The sequence below is a fragment of the Dipodomys spectabilis genome, unplaced genomic scaffold (assembly GCF_019054845.1).
Source record: "Dipodomys spectabilis isolate Male_0828 unplaced genomic scaffold, ASM1905484v1 ptg000076l, whole genome shotgun sequence".
Taxonomy (NCBI): Eukaryota; Metazoa; Chordata; class Mammalia; order Rodentia; family Heteromyidae; genus Dipodomys; species Dipodomys spectabilis.
Window position 1 is genome coordinate 9,740,063 of NW_024870753.1, and position 21,465 is coordinate 9,761,527.

General features: G+C 41.0%; 2 protein-coding genes, 1 non-coding gene and 1 pseudogene across 3 annotated transcripts; 2 read left to right on the forward strand and 2 right to left on the reverse strand.

Annotated features, from left to right (window-relative positions):
- The first annotated feature begins 2,431 nt into the window (after positions 1–2,431).
- Trnaa-ugc lies at positions 2,432–2,496 on the forward strand. The gene has a single exon. It is a non-coding gene; the product is annotated as a tRNA-Ala (tRNA).
- A 958-nt stretch (positions 2,497–3,454) lies between these two features.
- Positions 3,455–4,387, forward strand: LOC122110206 (olfactory receptor 149-like). Its single transcript, XM_042682704.1, has one exon. The coding sequence runs from the start codon at positions 3,455–3,457 to the stop codon at positions 4,385–4,387; it is 933 nt and encodes a 310-aa protein (XP_042538638.1).
- A 3,134-nt stretch (positions 4,388–7,521) lies between these two features.
- On the reverse strand, positions 7,522–15,093 carry LOC122110236 (annotated as a pseudogene).
- Positions 15,094–15,501: 408 nt separating this feature from the next.
- Positions 15,502–17,728, reverse strand: LOC122110205 (olfactory receptor 8D2). Its single transcript, XM_042682703.1, has 2 exons — positions 17,659–17,728; positions 15,502–16,743 (listed from the first exon to the last, which is right to left on the reverse strand). Exon 2 carries the CDS (start codon positions 16,723–16,725, stop codon positions 15,790–15,792), a length of 936 nt encoding a protein of 311 aa, XP_042538637.1. The 5' UTR covers positions 16,726–16,743; positions 17,659–17,728; the 3' UTR covers positions 15,502–15,789.
- Positions 17,729–21,465: the final 3,737 nt, after the last annotated feature.

The following is a 21,465-nucleotide window of genomic DNA, read 5'->3' on the forward strand; positions in this document are numbered from 1 at the left end:
TCCTGCACTCTTTGGCTCAAGGCAAGCACTCTACCACTTGAACCACAGCACCACTTCCGGTTTTCTAGTGGTTTACTGGAGATGAGTGTCTCATGTGGACTTTCCTGCCCAGGCCGGCTTTGAACCGTGATCACCAGATCTCAGCCTCCTGAGTAGCTAGAATCCTGCTACTCAGGCGTGAGCCACTGGTGCCCGGCAGGCCTGATTTGTTTTACTGCAAATTCATGGGCTTAAAAGAATAAAACCTCACTGGAGGCCAGGGGCACAGGCCGCTAAGCCTAGCTACACCATTAGAGGATTTGAGTTTCACAGCTAGCCCAGGCAGAAAAGACTGTGAGACATCATCTACACAATAGCCAGCAAAAAGCTGAGTGGGAGGTGTGGCTCAAGTGGAAGACATCAGCTGAATAATCTAGCCAAGCAAGCCATAGACCCCGAGTTCAAATCTCAGTATCAGAAAAAATAAAAGTAAAACCTTGTCTACCCTTTCAAGAGCCAGTATCTGAGTCCTTGGGTGAGATTATGCCAGCCATACAGGGCATACTCATTTGTACACATCCTTACTACCAAAACAGAAGTAAAAGAGGAACAATGAGGAAGGACAATAGTTTTTATTAAAACAAATACAAAGGAAATTTTCTCTAGGTTACATTATCATCTGAGACATCCTCTTCCGCTGTGAGATTTCTCTGTCACACTGGGACTTGTCACTTCTATTATAATAAGCCCTTAAGAGATTTATCTCTCTCTCCTGTTCAGGGAGACAGGCTGGGATGAAAAGAATTCAGTCTTTTAAATAGTGATGTTTGTTATAGATCTCTATGAGACACTTGCTTATAAAATGTTTATAAAGTTGAAGTGAGAATCAACTAGATGTTTCTACAGTGAAGTGTTTACAAGTGTTTTTATAAAATTGGAGCGGGGGTTTCACAGTGGTATCATCTGCAGACTTCATTGTGTGAGAGACAAGCAAAAAAAAAAGGAGTTGGTATGAAAATTTGAAGTTGGATTTGGGGTCCGTTCTCTTAAGTGTTTCACACTTCAGGAGACCCTGCTAAAGTTGCTTTCCTTTGGATGGTAAATGTGCTTAACTTTAATTGCTCCCTCAGTGGTACCAATGCCAGAATCATGAACACGTTCTCCAGGGTGTCTGAAAGAAGTGATGCAGGCCTGAATGTTTCAACAGTCTTGATGGTGTACGATGTGGAACTCTAATACAAACACTGGCTCTCAGCTCCCGTGGCCAGGACACTACGTGCTATTCTAAGAACCTGAAAATGTTCCCTGGGCTGCGTTTACCTCACTGCAGAGGACTCCACCAGCCGTTCCTGAGGACAACAGGGTTCTATCTTTGTAGTTCTTCCTTCTGTGACACCTTCGTCCCAGAACCACTGGAATAACGTATTTTGAATGCTCAATGTCGTAAACCTCAGGATTTCTAGTTCTTTGAAGAAGCTTCTTTCCTGGAAAGAATTTTAGAATGGAGAGGATTAAAGGCTTATTGTCTTAGAAGCAGGTTTTCATGAAAGAAATAAGTATTCATTTCATTTGCGCAAACATAGAAAAGTGATGATGGTCTAGTTGCCCTGTATTCTTGTGGTACTTAGTTCTTTTCAGGGACTTTCCCTCCTTATCTTTATAGATACAGTAGTATCTCATGGTTTACTTTTAATTTCCCCTAATTAACCATGATACATGTCTTTTCAGCTATTTGTCACCTGCATATCTTTTATTAAAGTGGTAAATAATATTTTTAAAATATTGTTTCAATTTCTCTAAGTTTGTTTCAAAACAACAATTTAAATTAAAACAGCATGGGCAAAAGTATTTGCTTAGAAGTCAAGACAGAGGAAATCTCCAGGGCCCATGGGACATCTTTTCTTCATAAAGTATCTGCCCAAGTCACTTGCCTGTTTCTCTTGAGATGGAGAAATTGATTTTTTTGTTGCGTTTTAGAGTTTATTTTTAAATTCTGAGTGTGCAATTTATAAATCTTATTCTCAGTTTGGGTTATCCTTTTATTCTTCAAGAGAATGGGAGAGTCACTTTTTCTCCTTTCTGCTGATAGATTTTTATTGTGGTTTTGTTTCTGTCAGTGCTTAGGATTGAATCTACAGAAGTTATTCACATTTTAATATTTAATTTTGAATCAGTGTTTCACCTGTATTTCAGAAATACTATGAATTGCATGTAATGGGTATACACAGTCACTTCAAAATAGCTTACTATGCATCCTTAGTTTCTAAAATATGCAGATTAGTTCTGTTACAATTCTTTTTCTTTTTTCAGTCGTGGGGCTTGAACTGTGGTTCTGGGCATTGTCCCTGAGCTCTTCAGCTCCAGGTAAGCACCTTACCACTTAAGTAACAGCACCACTTCTGGTTTTCTGGTGGTTAACTGGAGATAAGAGTCTCACAGACGGGGCTGAGAAGGTGGCTCAGTGGTAGAGCGCTTGCCTTGCAAGCATGAGGCCCTGGGTTCGATTCCCCAGCACCACATAAGCAAAAAAAGAAAAAGAAAAAAGCCGGAAGTGGCGCTGTGGCTCAAGTGGTGCAGCGCTAGCCTTGAGCTGAAGAGCTGAGGGACAGCGCCCAGGCCCAGAGTTCAGGCCCCACGACCGGACCCAAAAACAAAAAACAAACAAACAAACAAAAAAGAGTCACACAGACTTTCCTGCCAGGGCTGGCTTTGAACCGTGATCCTCAGATCTCAGCCTTCTGAGTAGCTAGGATACAGGTGTGAGCCACTGGCACCCGACTATGCTGCAATTATTCTTAATTCAATACCCTATTTCACCTCCACTGATTGGACAATAGCATCCATTTTTAATGCCCAGATCCTTCGGTCCAGTGTCTCCGATTCCATGTGATTCTTGTCTCGCATTTAGTCTTCTAAGGATCTTTATTCATTTGATATTATGACCTTGAAATAGACACTTCTGGCTTTCAACTAGTTTAAATTTTCATGTTAGAACTGCAAATTAATTGTACTTTCAGTGTGTCACAAATCTTTACCCAAACCAGAGATTTCCAAAATACTCTGAGGAACTATTATAGTTTCAGATTTTTCACTTAAATCTATAATCACTATAAGAATATTTATATATAAGCATTCGGTATGAGTCTAAGACCCTTGGGTTGTTGATTTGGGAGGGGTTTAGAAAGTTGGTTCTTTCTCATTTTTTAAGTGGACATTCAACTTTTCCAGAAATAGTGAAAAGACTATTGTTCAATATATTCACATTGGCACATTTGTTAAAAAGCAATTGCCCATGTGTTTGTAGGTCTGTTCTGCGATTAGAGGCAGGAATTTCAGTCCCCTCATGTGTTCACGTGACTCTGACTTGATGTTCAAAGTCCTCTCTTGGTTTTGAAGACAGGAACCGTGTGTCCTTCAGGAGCTTCTGCGCTTGACCTTGCGCATCAGCGCTATCCTGCTGCATGTTCTGAAGGAGATGAGGAATGTGTCAGTGGTGACAGAGTTTGTCCTGCTGGGCATCCCGCACACGGAGGGCCTGGAAACCACGCTCTTCCTCCTGTTCCTGGCCTTCTATGTCTTCACCCTGCTGGGAAACCTGCTCATCTTCCTGGCCATTGTCTCCTCCCCCCGGCTGCACACACCCATGTACTTCTTCCTGTGCAAGCTGTCTGTATGTGATATATTCTTCCCCTCGGTGAGCTCCCCCAAGATGCTCTTCTACCTTGTGGGGAACAGCCGAGTGATTTCCTACTCAGGGTGCGTGTCCCAGCTCTTCTTCTACCACTTCCTGGGCTGCACCGAGTGCTTCCTGTACACGGTGATGGCCTACGACCGCTTCGTGGCCATCTGCTTTCCTCTGCGCTACTCCACCATCATGAGCCACAGAGTGTGTGCCATCCTGGCGCTGGGCACCTCCTTCTGTGGCTGCATCCAGGCCATCTTTCTAACTGTGCTGACCTTCCAGCTGCCCTACTGTGGCCCCAACGAGGTGGACTATTACTTCTGCGACATCCCGGTGATGCTGAAGCTGGCCTGCGCAGACACCTCGTCCCTGGAGCTGGTGGGGTTGGTCAGCGTGGGCCTCATGCCCCTCAGCTGCTTCCTCCTCATCCTGGCCTCCTACAGCTGCATCGTTGGCTCCATCCTGCGGATCCGCTCTGCAGAGGGCCGGCGCCGGGCCTTCTCCACCTGCAGCGCCCACCTCACGGCCATCCTCCTCTCCTTTATGCCGGTGGTCCTCATCTACCTGCAGCCCACCCCCAATCCCTGGCTGAATGCAACCGTTCAGGTCCTGAATAACCTGGTCACCCCCATGCTGAATCCTTTGATTTACAGCCTCAGGAATAAAGAGGTGAAGTCCTCACTGAGGAAGATGCTGAACAATGTGGGTTTCCTTCCTGAGAAGTGAAGGTGAGAGGCGCAGTGACAAACACATGAACAATATCGCATTCCTAAGGACATTCTGTGTGTGGTGGAGGCCAAGGCCATTATTGCTGCATTGCTGCCTCCTTCTGCAAATGAAGAAGCTACAACATGAAGGCACAAATTGCCAAGGTCATGTAACTAATTATTCTATTCAGGAAGGCATATCTGTTCTCAGTTAGCAAAGTGTATTGAAATTTCTTAACATTTTCCTGACTTTGGGTCACCTTCCTATAACCTCTCATGTCTCTTCTTCCAATATTTGTTGATTTTTTATTGGCATGATTACACAGCACTCCTCAGATTTCTGCATTGAATAAGCCCTTGAGAGTCTACCTGTTGCTGAAAACTATGAGAGGGTTTCAGCCACATGGCTTCAAGTGGAATCCTGTGTTTTCTGAAATATAAACAGGGCTTGTGAAGGAGCAGATGGATGGATCTAATGTAGGTTTCTTACAGATGAACCAGGGCACTTGTATGCTATTTTACCTACACGTCCTTTCTGTTGGGCTTTGACAAAGTTTGGTTGAGAGAGAGTATGGACAGAGCAGAGAGAAAGATTCTGTGAGCCAGGAACCGATGTTTCATGCCTGTAATCCTAAATACTCAGGAGGTGGAGATTGGGAGCAACATGGTTCTAAGCCAAGCCAGGCAGAAAAGAGATTCTACCTCAACCACAGGCGTGTGCCAGTAGGAAAGGGGTCACGGGAAAGATCACATACTATAACCTCTTTCTATAAAAGATCCATGTGTTCCTTCCAATAAGAATGTACTATACATCTTCATAAACTAAATTCTCATGTATTCAAACCTACATTTCTGTTCAAATGTAGAAACTGAGTACCAGAAGTGGTAAGTAACAGCTCCCAAACTTCATTATTTCAGAGGCACTGGAAGGTGTAATCTACCTCATAATATTTCAAGTGTTTCCTTCATCTTTTGTTGATTTTCTATAAAGCACTCATGCATACGTAAAATCAAGCTAAAGTCTGAAAATACTAAATAGATTTAACCCATAATGTTTTATGTATATAGTTCCTTGGAGTCTACGTTCTTGATAATTTACAATGTGATCAGACACTACTGATGTTCCCTAACCTTAAAGGGATATTACATAAAGATCAAAGTCTTAGTCAATAAACGCACAGACCCATATATGCCCACATATAATTGCATAATTTTAAAAGCAGTTAAGCTATTATTTTGAGTGAGTACACCAAAATAACATATACTGTATGATTCTAATTATATAACATTATAGAAATTGCCAACAATATACTATGACAAAATCAGTTATTGCTAGTGGACATAGGTTAAAATATTTATGATCCTGACTATGATCATGGTTCCAAAGGCACATCCACACGTCAAAAGTAATCGCACTGCAGGTCTTATGCAAGTGCAGTTTCTTGGATTTGGGCTATATTTCAGTTATCTAATGTATATTGGCATCTCCTAAAGACAAAGAACTCTCTAAAACTACAAAAAATGATCCTTTTTTGGGGGGGGTATTTTAATCGGAGTAGTTTTAAACCCAGAAATTAACTACAGAGAACTTAAATCTTTAAATGTAAAGGCACTGTGTCTAAGAAAAAAAAATTTTCATTTAATCAGTCTAATTTTGGTATTTTTTGGGAAGAACTTGAATGCTTCCTTCACATAGTTTCTCACTATTTTTTTTCCTGGTTAAATACCTTCACATTTATTTTATCCTCTTGTTGCTTTTGGAAATACGTCATATACTGTAACTAGTTATAAATTTTGTATTGATTTCTCATTATTAATTTACCTCCTATTGCCTATTAATTTTGCCATTGGTTTCCTAGACATCTTGAGGTCGGCTACTATCTGCAAATAAATTATGGTATCATCTATTATTAAAAGACAACTTTTAATAAGGTTAAAGTAAATTGTTACCTAATAATTTTCTCCCCTCTTTCTTAAGTTTCTAAGGAGTTTCTCATGAAAACTACATTGACTGAGATGGGCTGTCTGCATACTTCATTTGTCCTGTGTCTTTGTGGAAGACCTAAGTGTCTTCTGAGGGCCCTAAAAAACAAAAATAAAGAGATTTTGAACATGTTGGATAGTAGATGCATATTGAGTATGATATAGTTACTAGAATGGCTCATACCTGTTCTGTAGCTATAGTTTCTGTTTTTCTTTATTTTGCATTTGCCTTGTTCTCATACAAATTAAGGTCTCTAGAGTGAGGCTGCACATCCTTAAATGTCTAAATCACTGGACTTCTCTCTGAGTTCTTCTCACATAGGAAGTACTTGATAGGCATACATGGGCTTTTCAAAAAGGAAAGAGAATGGGGAAAAATCTGAATTCTCATTGTTTTTCTGCCACAATAAGAAAAAAAATAAACCTAGTTTTTCTGTCAAAATATAAGAACATCAGCCAGGCACCAGTGGCTCATATCTGTAATCTTAGCTACTCAGGAGGCTGAGATCTAAGGATTGCAGTTCAGAGCTAGCCTGGGCAGAAAAGTCTGTTAGATTCTTAACCCCAATTAAAAGCTGAAATGGAACTATGGCTCAAGTGGTAAAGTGCTACCCTTGAGCATTAAAGCTCAAGGACAGCACCCACACCCAGAGTTCAAGCCTCAGGACTAGCCAATTTTTTTTTTAAAAAATCTATCTATCTATCTATCTATCTATCTAGCTATCATCCATCTATGTATCTATCTATCATCTATCTGAACACTAATACCAGCTTTGTAGGATTTTGTTTTCTATTTTTCTTTTGGCTTGGGTAGAGAATCAGGTTCAGACAGGCTATCCCTACGTTAGCTCAGGCTGCCCTCAAACTTGTGATCCTCCTATCTCGGCCTCCCGAGTGAGTGGATTACAGGCATGTCTCACCTCACCCAGCTCTCTGTTTTCATTTCATTGAGAAAATCAAATCAACTATGGATTTAACAATAACCTTCGTAAATGAAGCTATTGGAGTTCAGTGTGTATCTCATGGTTGAGAGATTACCTGGAGCATAGGAGTATTCCCTCTGCACCACAAAAATGTACTATAATACAACAACAAAGAAAATAAACAGAGAGGAACTGTGTCCATTGGAGCTACTCATGTCTCTGATCTACAAAGCTCCAGAGGCAAATCTCATTTCCCCACAGAGACACTCCTCAGTGCCTTCCTGACACCCTTGTTCCTCAGGCTGTGTATCAGTGGGTTTAGCATGGGAATCACTGTGGTATAGAAGACAGAGGAAACCTTCTCCTACTCCAGGGAGTTACTAGGAGGCTTAAAGTAAGATTCCCACTGCCATGAGATGGGAGCTGCAAGTTCCAAATGCTTTGGGCCAGCCCTCAGAGGACTGGATGCGAAGGATGCTACAGAAGATGACGGCATAAGAGTTGATAACAGCTAGTGTGGGCACCAAGGTGCTGACTCCTGCAATGATGAAAAGCAGAAGCTCATTGAGCTGTATGCTGGAGCAGGAGAGACTGAGGAGGGGAAGAACATCACAAAGCAGTGACTGATGACGTGGGATTTACAGAAGTTCAGTTTCATCATGGCACCAGTGTGGGCCATGGCAGACAGAATGCCAGGGCAGTGAGCAGAGCCAGCAGGACATGGTCACATTATAGAGCAGCGGCTGCAGATGGTCACAGAGCAATCATTGGCCACGACAGTCAGGAGGTAGCCCTCAGCCACCACAAAGACCACAAAGAAAAAGAGCTGGGCCATGCACTCAAAATATGGGATCATATTCTTCTTCCCTAGGAAGTTCACCAGCATTTTGGGAGTGATAACAGTGGAATAGCAGAGGTCAATGATGGACAAACTACTCAGGAAATAGTACATGCGAGTGTGGAGTGGTATGCTAACGGCGATCAGGACAACCATGCTCAAGTTCCCAACTACCGTCATGCGTAGATCTCCAGGAAGAGGAGGAGGAGGGGCAGCTGTAGCTCTGGCTGTTGCATTAAACCCAGCAAGATGAATATGCTTGTGGTGGAATGATTTCTACATTCATCTCTGGAGATTTCTACAGAAATGAAAAACAAGAACTGAGTTCAAAAGGGCCTTGTTCTTCCAAATGAAGCCAAACCTGCATCAAGGAAGAAGGCCAGAGTGGAAACACAGAGTCACCATTTTCATTAGCTCTGATGCTGATACTCTGCTCAATCTCCCTATTGCAAATTGGACTTCATCCTAGCTAGTCCAGAATTTAGATCACAAATGCAAGTTCTCCTTGATCGACAGGCAAACTAGGTCCTCATTCCAGCAGCACAATCAAGACTGTGCTATATGCAGAGAAAGGAAGCTATTTGCCAATAGCCCTCCATGGTAGAAAATATCAACAAAAGATTCCAACCACGGTTTCATTTTCCCAAGTCTTCCCACTTATGCCATTGTATGCTCTATTAACAGATCTGTGAGATACTCTTGTAGGCTTGGGATGAGAAGGGACAGGCTATTGGGGGTAAGGGAAGGAGTTGCTTCCTGAAGGGAATCTTTCCACCACGCAGGGTGAGAACACTTCTGAGCAGAAGTGCCCACTCAACACCTTCTTGCCAAACTAGAAAAGGATGGGAGAAAGAAGCTAAGTTAGTTTCCTCTGACCCAGGTGCTCAGCTCAAAGTTCAGAATTTCTGAACATCACATCCATTCCCCCACCACAAAAGCTATACGCTCACCCTAGCAGTGAGCTATGGGACCGCCAAGCCCCACTGCACAGTCCTTATGGTGAGAAAGAGATACTTCTGGGTGCTTATGAACAATGGTGTGGCTGGTGTAAAACTTGAACTTTCCAGCACTTGGTGTACCCATCATGCTTTGGGGCCTGGTAGTAACTCTGTTTTTCCATTTAAAAAAAAAAAAAAGCCACCAGAAACAATAATGATTGCCTTCCTTTGTTTCCTTCCGTATCCCTCAGTTGCCTTTTTCCCCTCACTGATTGCATATGACTTTCATGTGCTTTATCGATATTATTTAAATCTTCAAAACCGTTGAAACTGTATGCATTATTTGTACCCCTGTTTTACTGATGAAATTACTGAGACACAGAGAACTTAAGAGTAGACATAGTATTCAAAGCCAGGGGGTACAGTGTCAGAGCTCTCTTTATTCCAGTTTTACGTAGGTGATGGATTAGCATCTTGATACCTGAAGTCCTCAAGTTCATTGGCAAACTGAATGTTCACAAGGCAATGTGAACATGTTTAGATGTTATCAAATAATCTGGATTTCAAAATGCATCCAGGAAGGAGCAAATCTAGATTGCGTGCCCCAGGAAGGTGTTGGGCTCATGCATTAAGCAACTGGAGAATACTGCTCATCCTTCTACCAGCATGGTAGAGGTCCAGCACAAACCTCTTTACCTCAGTTTACCTCAAAGCTCATCAGGCCTTGAAGAAGAATAATGGCAATAAAGGCAAAATTGTTTCTGGCTTCTGAAAAGCCCATTCAATAGATTATTAAAAGTGCAAAGACGACTAAAAGATCATTCCCTCTCAGTACCTTTCCTTTAAAGGGCACACAGAGTCACTGTGTTCAGACAGTATTCAAGGAAACAGTTTGGCATACCTCTCATAGAATTAAGAGTGAAGATTTATGTGTTAAAAGTTTGATGTGATCCAACTGGAAAGAAACCTGACCAACTTTGCAAACTCAGTACTTCTCGTGTCTGTCTGATCACAGAAAATGGCAAATGAATTTAAGGAGAAAAATTTAAAGTCCATTCACCCAAGCATGGACAGTTTTGGGTGTGAAGAGAGGCAAAATGTTAACTCATTTGCAACATTCAAGTTAATGAAAACCTCAGGGTTCCAATCTGCAAAGGGGGAATGAGGAAAATCAGCTTCAAAAGACTCTTATGATCAACTAAACCAATATATCCACTGAATGCCAATTAAAAGTTAATGTGATGCATTTAAAAATATGCTTCACATGGAGGGATGGAGAAGAATCCCACCAGCTTGGTAGGAGACAGACTTGTTTGCCTCTTCTATGTCCTGGATCCTTTTCCCTTTCCTTGATGTGAATAATGAAAATATGCAAGGTAGGTGCATTGTGCTTTTTTTAGAGGCACAGGAGGAGTTGAAGCACTGGAAGGTCCTTCATCCCAAAGTGAGTAACACAACTAGCAAGTGCTGCTGAACCAGGGGAAACAAAGGAAGACCACTTGAGTTCAATATTTCTTGATCTCCTGGTGGCCAGGAAACATTCTTTCCAGATAGATAAGAAGTGGTAATCTATGACTAATATTCTATGTGAAAAGTGAGCATTCTTCTTGGGATTCACATTGTCATCTTGGTCTCTTGAGGCCTGTAGAAGCTTGGGTACAAGAAGACAAAGAACAATAATAAGTAAGCTAGAAGGATGTTAGAGGAGTAAAGGCTTCAGAGTCATGCAAGTGCCAGGTCTCTTCTCTCGGATTGAGTGATGCTGGCAAGGCTGGACCGACACAAAGGGAGACAAGAGGGCATAATTGACTGGAGAGAATAGTGAAGCCAATGCTCCTGGTAAAAAGCCAAAATGTTGCCTATGGGTTAACACTGCTTCCAGTATATTTGCCTGGATGTTAGAAATGATGCCCGCCAGGGCGGGAACAGGAGACTTACCCAGATCTGCGGGGAGGCTGAGCTGGAGACTTACCCAGATCTGCAGGGAGGCTGAGCTGGAGACTTACCCGGATCTGCAGGGAGGTTGAGCTGGAGACTTACCCGGATCTGCAGGGAGGTTGAGCTGGAGACTTACCCAGATCTGCAGGGAGGCTGAGCTGGAGACTTACCCAGATCTGCAGGGAGGTTGAGCTGGAGTCTTACCTGGATCTGCAGGGAGGTTGAGCTGGAGACTTACCCAGATCTGCAGGGAGGCTGAGCTGGAGACTTACCCAGATCTGCAGGGAGGTTGAGGTTCTTAGAAACCACTCCCTTTGCTCAGGCTAGGGATCCCTGCTTCAATAAAAAGAAACTTCCTCTGCTGCCTGATGCATACACTTGTATTTCAAGTGCTGAATTATTTTGTTGGATGAAGGCGAACTCTCACAATTCCTCTAATGGGACACATACTCAGGACCTTGAAGAAGCTCATAATATGTAACTTCCCTCCCTACACTTCCAGTCTTAAAAGCAAGAGGATGGTGTGAGATGCAGTTGTCCTGAGAGGTGTGGTGAGCTTAGGGACCTCATTAGAAACACAGAACATGCTCACACACATGCGAACCCCCACCGACTGTGGAGGCCAGACATTACCAGAATGTTTTGCACTTAGCCTTCTGCCCAAACGATGGTATTATGTTCTGGGCCCAGTGTGGTACCTGTAACACAGAGAGATTAAATTAGAGGTTTCCAAATGCAAGTTAGAAATCAGTTCTTAGTTCTTGGCCAACGATTCATCAGCTAGTTAGACTATACACATTGCAGTATACAAAGACATATGTTTGATCACAATAATTGACTTGAGAAAGTTGGGATGCTGAGACTCAGATTCCGCATCTATAAAACAACAGGATTCTAGAACATTATTTCACAAATTTTCTAGTGCTGTATCTTTTATTTGAATATAGGTTTTCAAACTATTCCCTCAGGATGCTTTAGATTTCATTGCCATTTGTTGTGATACTTTCTTCATCTCTAATTTTATTGAGTCTTTCCTCCCTTCTTATGGCCAAATTACCTACAGCATTACCAATTTTTTTCTTTTTTCAATGAAACAACTTTTTGATCTATTTATGGTTTTTTTTGGTTTTCTTTCATTAATTTCTGTCCTAATTTTTATTTTTTTTCTGCCTGCTAATTTTGAAAAATTTTTGATCCTGTTTCCACAGACGTTTGTGGTGCATCAGTAAAATACTTATTGAGAGCTCTTTGTTTATTTTATGTAGGCATTCATAAACTAAACTTCAGAAACTGTCCTCTTAGCACTGCGGTTGCTGTTCTGATAGGGTGTGTTTTCATTTTCATTAGATACCAAGAACTTTGTTCATGTCCCCCCTTTATTTCTCCAGTGACCCATCCATCTTTCAACAATCTGCCATTATCTCAATGTATGTGACTATTTTATGTGGTATCTTTTGCTGTTGAGTTCTTGTTTAATTCTATTATGGTCTGATAAACTATAGGGGTTATTTAAAATTTTCTTGCATTTGCTAGGATTTGCCTTCTGCCTAAAAATGTGATCTATTTGGCCATCTGAGAAGAATACATATTGTGTAGCTACCCGTTGAAGTACTCTCTAGATCTCTGTTAAGTCCACTTGGTCTACAGTGTCATGTGATTCTGAGGTTTCTTTATTAATTTATTGATTGGACAACCTATCAATTGGTGAGAATAGGGTTAAGTTTCTCACTATCACTGTACTGGTTCATCAATGCTTATAAGTCTAGAAGTGTGTTTAATGGACATGGGTATGCTGCTCTTTGGTTCATGTGTGTCAACAATTATAATTTCCTCATGCTGAATTGGTCCCTTTATGAAGTACCTTTCGCTGCCTTTTCTGATTGATTTTATCTGAAGTCTTACTTTATCAGATATAAAAGCTTCTGCTTGGGCTGGGAAGGTGGCTCAGTGGTAGAGCGCTTGCCTTGCATCCATGAGGCCCTGGGTTCCTTTCCTCAGCACCACATAAGCAAAAAGAAAAAAGCCTGAAGTGGCATTGTGGCTCAAGTGGTAGAGTGCTAGCCTTGAGCTGAAGAGCTGAGGGACAGTGCCCAGTCCCAGAGTTCAGGCCCCACAACCGGACCCCTCCCCCCCCCAAAAAAGCTTCTGCTTTTGAGGTCCATTTGCTTGAAACATTTTTTTGATGGTAAGGAAGCTTATACTAAACATGTAGGTGCAATCATTCCTTATTTCAGAAGTCATGTTGAAAGTACTTTGAATTTCATCCTCAAAACTATTCATCATAAAAATGGAGAAAAAGCCTCAGTGTAGTGTTTCTGAGGCTCAAGTTATACTCTTGGCTTTGTATTTGTGGTATGTGGTCAACTTAAACTTATTAAGCTTTGTTTCTCAATGTTTCTCAGTATCAATTTCTCAATGAGGTCAGTACAAAGTTATATTGTTCAAAATGCAATCTGAACATTCTCAGGCATTTTAATGAGAAAACATTAATAAACTTCACAATTTATCTAAAGTCACCCAGGAACTATTATTTCTCAATCTACTTTCTTCTCCTTCATAAAGATACCTTTCTGCAAAGTTATTCTCTATACACATGGTACTAGAAGTACATTCATTGTGTAGGAATGGGACGTAGGAACCATTCCTGACACACTAGCTTAGAAACTACCTGGTTACAACAATAAAGTTCAAAGGCTATAGAGGATATTCTACTTTCAGTTAATCCCAAGAAGGTACTCAGTTCCAAGCAGAAAAATATCATTGAGATCACTGTGGCTGACCACAGAACTAGTATTTGTTATGAATGACAGATACTAAAGGACTGTGAATATGAATCAATGCTTTAGGATATAGTCTATTGAAAAATATGAAATGAATAAAATAACCACTTTCATATAATGACTGACACTGAGAACGCCTTGGGCTCAGCATATATTTTTCTTCCAAGCATTTGGACATGTATCCTTGAATGAGGCCCATCAACTTTTTACAGTTTTGTAATTTGTAGAGTTAATTCAAGAGTTAATTACAATTAATTAAAATAGTTAGCTTTCCATGTTATTGCATCAGATGACAACTCTAGGAATTCCACAGAGTATATGATTTTTAAATTAATCTCAGAGGTCCTCATGTCTCTAAAGATTTGTAGTAGGCTGAAAATACCTTCCCAAAGATAAATCCACAGCTTACTGCATGCTACCTGTAAATGTTACTTTCTGTGCAAAAAGAAAAAAGTTTGCAGGTGTGAGTAGGTTAAGGATCTTGGGATGAACAAATTGTCAAAAAATATTTGGGTGGGATTTAGATGAAATCAAACATGTCCTTATGAGGGATAGAAAAGAAAAATTATTCAAGTCTTCTTTTTTGACCACAAAGTAGAGATTGGAGAGATACAACTACAATTGAAGCCAAGCTGACTTCCCCATGAAACTTGCAGTAGCAATGAAGAGTCTGTCCCGCAACTTCCAGAAGGAATGAGTTTCAGCCTAAACCATAATTTAGGCCCACTGAAATGTAAACTTATGGCCTCTAGAATTGTAGGAGAACAAATTTACTCTTTTATTTATCCATTTAATTTTATTGTTCTTTAATATATGTGACCTGATTATTTGATTGTCAAGGAGTTGTAGAAAGGGATGTCAATTCACCATGTCAGTTTATGAGCACAACACCTCTTGATCAATGTTCCCCCTTTCATTCTCCCCACCCCCACATGAGTATATATGTATATATTTATACATACACATTGAATATTATGACTGCAGTTGTCCACTATTCTGTGTTTAAAACACTAAATTGTAGGAAACTCATAAGCAGCTATCAGAAACTAACATGGATTCCAAGACAATGGTTTTTATTAACTCCTTGAGAGTTTATGAGCTTTCTCACTCCCTGGAAGATGGGCAACTGAGACCAGAAACAGTACAGGATCACCAAATTTGTGTTATAGACCCAAAATATGCATGGTGATGTCATCAAAATAAATAGTTCATGTATATCCACACTTGTCTTTGTGAAACACCATAACTAGCCCACTGAAATACATTATACCTTTATTTACAAGGACTACTTTATATTCCTTCTTGGTCATCTGGAACACTGTCATGCAGGCTTTACAAAGATAAACTTAAATCCTGTAGTTTGCAATCCTGTATTTAAGTTGGAAAAAAAATACTCATGATTTTTTAAAAAAGGAAAGAAAGGAGATAATTAAGACCAAGAATTTCTCCCAGGTGGCTTATTCATAAACGATACAGAACTGGCTGTCACGCATCATCTCTCTTCACCAAACACTATATCAGTAAGACTAATATATAAACCCCTCAGGAACTGGAATACTAAGTGAATGGACATGCAAATGCAATCAAATATATTCCTTTCATTTTTAGAACTTAAATGCTTTATTGATGATTGTTGTTCACAACAGAGAGTTATAATATATGAGATTTTGGGTATATAGTACATACATTTTTGATCAAATATATTCTTTTCCCAACACTAGAAAGACCTTTCTTCCTATACGATAACATCACGTCTAGTTTCCATTGGAAGAGAGCAATATCACTACCGTAAAGATAGAAGTGTTCAAGTTTAATTGCCCTCCATTTTCTGCCAACTCCTACATCTCTGAAACATTTTCAGATATTATATTCACTATTAGAAACATTACACTCTTTGATAAGCCGTGAACTGTAGATCAGTCTCAAACCCAACCTCGCAGGCCTCACTCATTCTCACACAGGGAATGCACACTTCATCAGGAAGAGCATGCCGGGAGCCTGCCCCTGGTGTGCTTTGTCTGTTAGGAGGATTGCCTCCCCGTGGCCACCTTCCTCAATGCAGTTTTCACATCCTTGTTCCTCAGGCTGTAGATGAGGGGGTTCAGCATGGGGATCACTGTGGTGTAGAAGACAGATGATACCTTCTCTTGTTCCATGGAGTCACTGGAAGGGGGCTTGAAGTACATAAATGTTATAGATCCAAAAAAGATGCCCACAGCCATGAGGTGGGAGCTACACGTGCCAAAAGCTTTGGACCGCCCCTCCGTGGAGCGAATACGGAGAATACTAGACAGGATGAAAGCATAAGAGACCAGGACAGCCAGGGTGGGCGCTAAGGTGTTGACCCCTCCGATAATAAACAGCAGTGTCTCATTGATGCGGGTGCTGGAGCAGGACAGGGTCAGCAAGGGCAGAATGTCACAGAAGTAATGGCTGATGACATGAGACCCACAGAAGGACAGCATGGCCATGCGTGTGGTGTGGACGGTGGCCCCGAGCAAACCCAGTGAGTACACCACGGCCATCATGACGGAGCAGGCCCTGTGGGACATGACGGCGCTGTAGAGCAGGGGGCTGCAGATGGCCACGTAGCGGTCATACGCCATGGCCGTCAGCAGGTAGCCCTCAGCAATGACAAAAACCAGGAAGAAATAGAGCTGCGTCATGCACTCTAGAAAGGAGATGACGTTTTTCTCGGACACGAAGTTCACCAGCATCTTCGGGGTAATGACGGAGGAGTAGCAGAGGTCGATGAAGGACAAATGACTGAGGAAATAATACATAGGAGAGTGCAGAGGGGAGCTGGCGGCGATCAAGAGGATCATGCCCAGGTTCCCCAACACTGTGACCACGTAAATCCCAAGAAACAAGAAGAAGAGGGGCAGCTGAAGCTCGGGCCTGCTTGCTAAGCCTTCAAGGATAAAATCAGCCACTGAAGAAAGGTTCAAAGCTGCCATCTATGATCAATGTTCTCTCTAGGAGGACAGAAGAGAGAAAGAGGATATGGCACTTATTTTCTGAGTCCCAAAGCAGAACTGCATGCTCCCCTCCGCTGTCTCTGTGTCTGGTGGCCTCGTCTGCCCTGTAGTGGTCCTTTCCAAGGCTTTTTCTTTTTTATTGTTATTGTAAAGGAGATGTGCAGAAGGGTTACACAAGTCAGGTAACGAGTACATTTCTTTTTGAACACTGTAACCTCTTCCCTCCTTTTCTCCCAGTTTTCCCTCCTGACCCCTCCACCCCCCACAAGGTGGATAGCCTTTTCACCACAGTGTCTGTATCACTGCTGCATTTGCTCATTCTTTGTCTCCTCATATCTGTCACCCCCAATCAGACAGACCTACATACAAAAGGCACAGAAAACAAAAGCAGCAACAGAGGAGGGGGGGAAATGCCAACAACAAAAAGCAAAAGAACAAAAAAACCTCATATCCATTTCTTGGAGCTCATTTAGATAGACATCATTTCATGCAATCATTTGCACGTGGTTATGGAGCCTTTGTGATCCTCTCCTTTGGCCTCACTGAGCCCAAGGGCAAAGATTTGGAATGTATCAGGAGCCTAACTTCCACCCAATCTTATTGAGCATTTTTCTTTAAGTCAGTCAATTTTCATTTTGTTCCTACGAGTAAGTCCCTACTTACTTCACTTTGAGAAAAAGTACAAACTTTCCAGTCCTGATTTTGTGTTGATATTTAAATAAGAATACTGGCAACCTTTATCTGAGCACATACCAATAGAACCTCCAGACACTGTGACAAAGTAGCTTTGAAACCAGCTCTGATGACACAAAAATAGTCATGTTCACTGTCCAAGTCAACCTGCATGACTCACAGAATTCACTTTCTCTAAAAGTGGGAGCGAACGAACGATGTCTGTAAGGACATACATACATCTTGTAGAATATGCTCTGATCACCCTGGTCCTTGCACTCACTTCTGTTCTCTGTGCTGTACACTTGAGTGGTCAGGGCATTTTCCTCTTCAGTGTGAGTAAAATATCTTCACTAGATGAATGACAGAAACGTAATATCAGAAGCGAATCTCAGACTACAGCTAAGACCTATTTCATTCCAGAAGTAGCAATGAAACAGGGCTGACTTTCAGGTGTGACATCAAAACCTGCAACACCCGGGTGCCTCCCTGCCACCCAGGCCCCCCCCCCCCAGTTCCTCTCTCCTCTGGACCATTCAAAGCCACATTCTAAATGGGCTATTTAATTTGAAGCTATTAGAATTGAACTGCAGGATTTCTTTTTTCACAGTTTCCCCTAAAGTTCAAACAGATGAAATATTATCTAATACTAACCAAGATCATGTCTTTCTTTCAATCATTTTAATACAACAAAAAAGTTCTTAATTTCAACACATGCCTCATCAGGACCTTCATGTGGCTTTAAATTCTACTTTTTATAAAATAAGAAAAAATCAAAGGCTGAAAATTTCAATAGCCAGAGTGATAAGCACCCTTTGCATGAAAAATACATTCAGGACCACACACAAGAGTTTAGGAACATTTGTTAACAATATTTTTTTTCTATATGTACCTTATACAATCTATGAAGGACACAATGTGTTTGTTGATTCAGAGGCTAAATTAGATGAGGTTTTATCTCCAAGAACATAAGAAAGGAGAGTTACCTCTCTCTATCAGGCAATTATATATCATTTCTCTATCAGGCAATTATATATCACCCTCAAAGAGCAAGCTACGCCATCTTCCTGTGGATGGCCTAGTTTCAGTCACTGATCTGAACTTTGTCAATGAGCCGTGTGAACCAAACAAACACATTTTTGTTACTCAGAAGAGAGAGCTGTGGCATTCCGAGTTTAGATTTATTTAGAAGCCAGCACAATCTCAGACAGGCTCACAGATACCTAAATTGAATTCCTTTTGTCATCCAAAATAGTTAGAAATGTCTCTGCTAAGAGGGAGTGTCCAAGATCAAGCACAACGGATCTGTCCCTTTGTGACAGAGGAGGTGATTCCTGATGATTCTGCTCAGGATCATAAAGAGAAACACAGCGTTTGTTCCTGGCTCTCATCAAAAAGAGCACTCATTCTCTTCACACTGGGAGAGCAAAGAACTACAAAAAGTACGTTTGTGCAGTGCCAGGTTTTCATGCCCTGCTGGAACCAGTCCTGGAACCTCCTGCCACTAGTTGTGTCACGTAAGTTATATTAGTTTCTATGACTTCATGTCCTCATCTATGAGACTTGCTGTGTAGGACTTTTTGAGAATGAAATGAGTCAAAAGATGTTTAAGACAAATAAAAAAATCTAACTGCAGCCTGTAAATAGAAGCCATTCAAACACCATGTACAGCTTATTCGACCTGCTGGGAAGTTGATTTCCACTTACCTTAAGACATTTGTTTTTCAAAAACATTGACTTTTATATTACATAGAAATGCAGGGAGATGGCTTAGAAATATACAAGAATTCTCAAAGGTCTACAAAAATCTCTTCAGCTTTGGTTTCCTATGCGATACTCAATTAGTGAATAAACAAATGACAACTTTGGATGATCTCAAAAGTAATTCCTCACCCAAGGGATTGAACTCTGTAAGCAACACTCAATAATAAGGCAAATATTGTTCTTCTCTAACACCTTAGAATTTCCACAATCAAATAATATCTCTCAAAACAAAACTTTCATCTGAGTCCCTAATAGTCTCGGGGAGGGAGTTAGAGTCTGGAAAAGCCAATGCATTTTCCTATAACGAATCCTACAAGGTAAGTCTTCCTTGTATCCTCAAAGAGATGAATTTTTTCATGGACTCACTAAAACCTTTTGTTTCCTTTGGGAAGCCATCAAGGTCTAGCTGTACAGGATACAGAGTGCAAGGATAGTTCATTTGTATCTCAATTTCCAAAGGGATTTCAGTTCAAAGTGATCAAAGTCAATTGTAAAACTACTGATTCAAGTGCTCAAAAGAGTGCAAGAACTACTCCGGTTTCTACTGCCAAACGAGGAAACTTCTTTCATCAGATTGTTTCAGATTGTTTGTAAACTTTCTAAACAGTTAGTTGGGAGGATTTTGAATGCTCCCCTCCTACGTTAGTGATAAATGTTTGAGGCAATGGGTATTCTCGTGACATATTGGATATGTGGCTCTCTTGAAATTATGTGTGTGTATATATATCTTTATATCTATACTTTTTCCTCTCTAAAAGGGAGGAAAAGGGCAGGGATGTGGGATATATCTTCTTGCCTTCAACAGAATTCACTGATAAACTCTCATGCTAAACAATATTTTAGAGGTTGCTCCTCTCCTTTCATGTCAGAATCAATTCAGTTGCATGAATCATAAGAGACGAACCTAAGTAAGTTGTAATGTGATATTTTTATTGAGAAATATGGCAGTGAGGCTATAAAACATTATGGCATAAATGATGTAATAATATGATTCAGATAAATAAATAACTTATAGTACATTCAGAATGTTATCTGTCCCTGTGTGCAATTTTATAAAACTGCAAAGGTAGCCATGTGGAATGAAAAAGAGCTGTGGATGTTACTGTGGAGTGTCAGAATATCTGTCTACCCCCATCCTTTGGACTGACTGGCAAGAGATGAATTCAGGCAAGACATGAAACGTGAAAACGACAGGACAGGAACAAGTCCGATCCAGCCATCTTTGAATCAATCTGAGATAGAAATGGGGAATCACACCCCTGCACATATCAGGGTGACTTTGACACATCACCACGGCGTGGGTCAGTAAACCAGCTAAAGCCTGCTATTACATCAATAAAGATATCGAGACACAATCATCACAGGCTATGACACTTGATGGAACACTGGGTACAATCCAGCATAACATTATTTTGCAAACTCTTCATCTGAGAGTCACAAAGATAGCATTGGGAATCTGGAACTCACTCTCAGTTGAATGGAAAGCAAGTGGAGAGCAATGCTCACAAAAGCCCTTTGAAGCAGACAGTATGATTGTTTTCATTTCAGTTTGGAGGATCTAATATCCAGAAAGGGTGACTTAAAAAAATAAAGCCACATACTTAGCAAATAAGAAACTGGAATTGAAATCTAAGTAGTCTGACCCCAGAGACTCCGAGTTTGTCCACTTTCTTTGTTTCTGGAAGTGTTCCCAGCTCATACTTTTCCTGACTCCTTAGTGTACAACACCACTTAGCTGAATACAAATAAGTTTTGTTAAAGAGGGGGTGGCACTGTTAAAAAAGAAATGCACTCATACCTAACTTATGTAACGGTAACTCCTCTGTATACCACCTTTACAATAAAAATTAATTATTAATTAATTAAGCTTTGTTTCCATAACTGAGTTTTAAGACAGGTTAGAAAATCATGATGAGAAATTATTACAAAATCATCCCATGTCAGAGAAAGGGTAACACATTTGTTTGTTCGTTTTATTGGCTGTGGGGCTTGGACTCAGGGCCTGGCTGCTGTCCCTGAGGTTTTTCATTCAAGGATAGCACTCTACTATTTTGAGTCATAGCACCACTCCTGGTTTTCTGGTGGTTAATTGGCAATAAGAGTCTCATAGACCTTCCTGCCCTGGCTGGCATTGAACTGTGATCCTCAGATCTAAGCCTCTTGAGTAGCTAAGATTATGAGCATGAGCCACCAGTGCCTGGATAGAGTAATAATTGTATTAGCCATTTTTCCTCTATGTATTCCTTATTTTGCAGCAAAATAAGTCATAATAACAATAAGTAT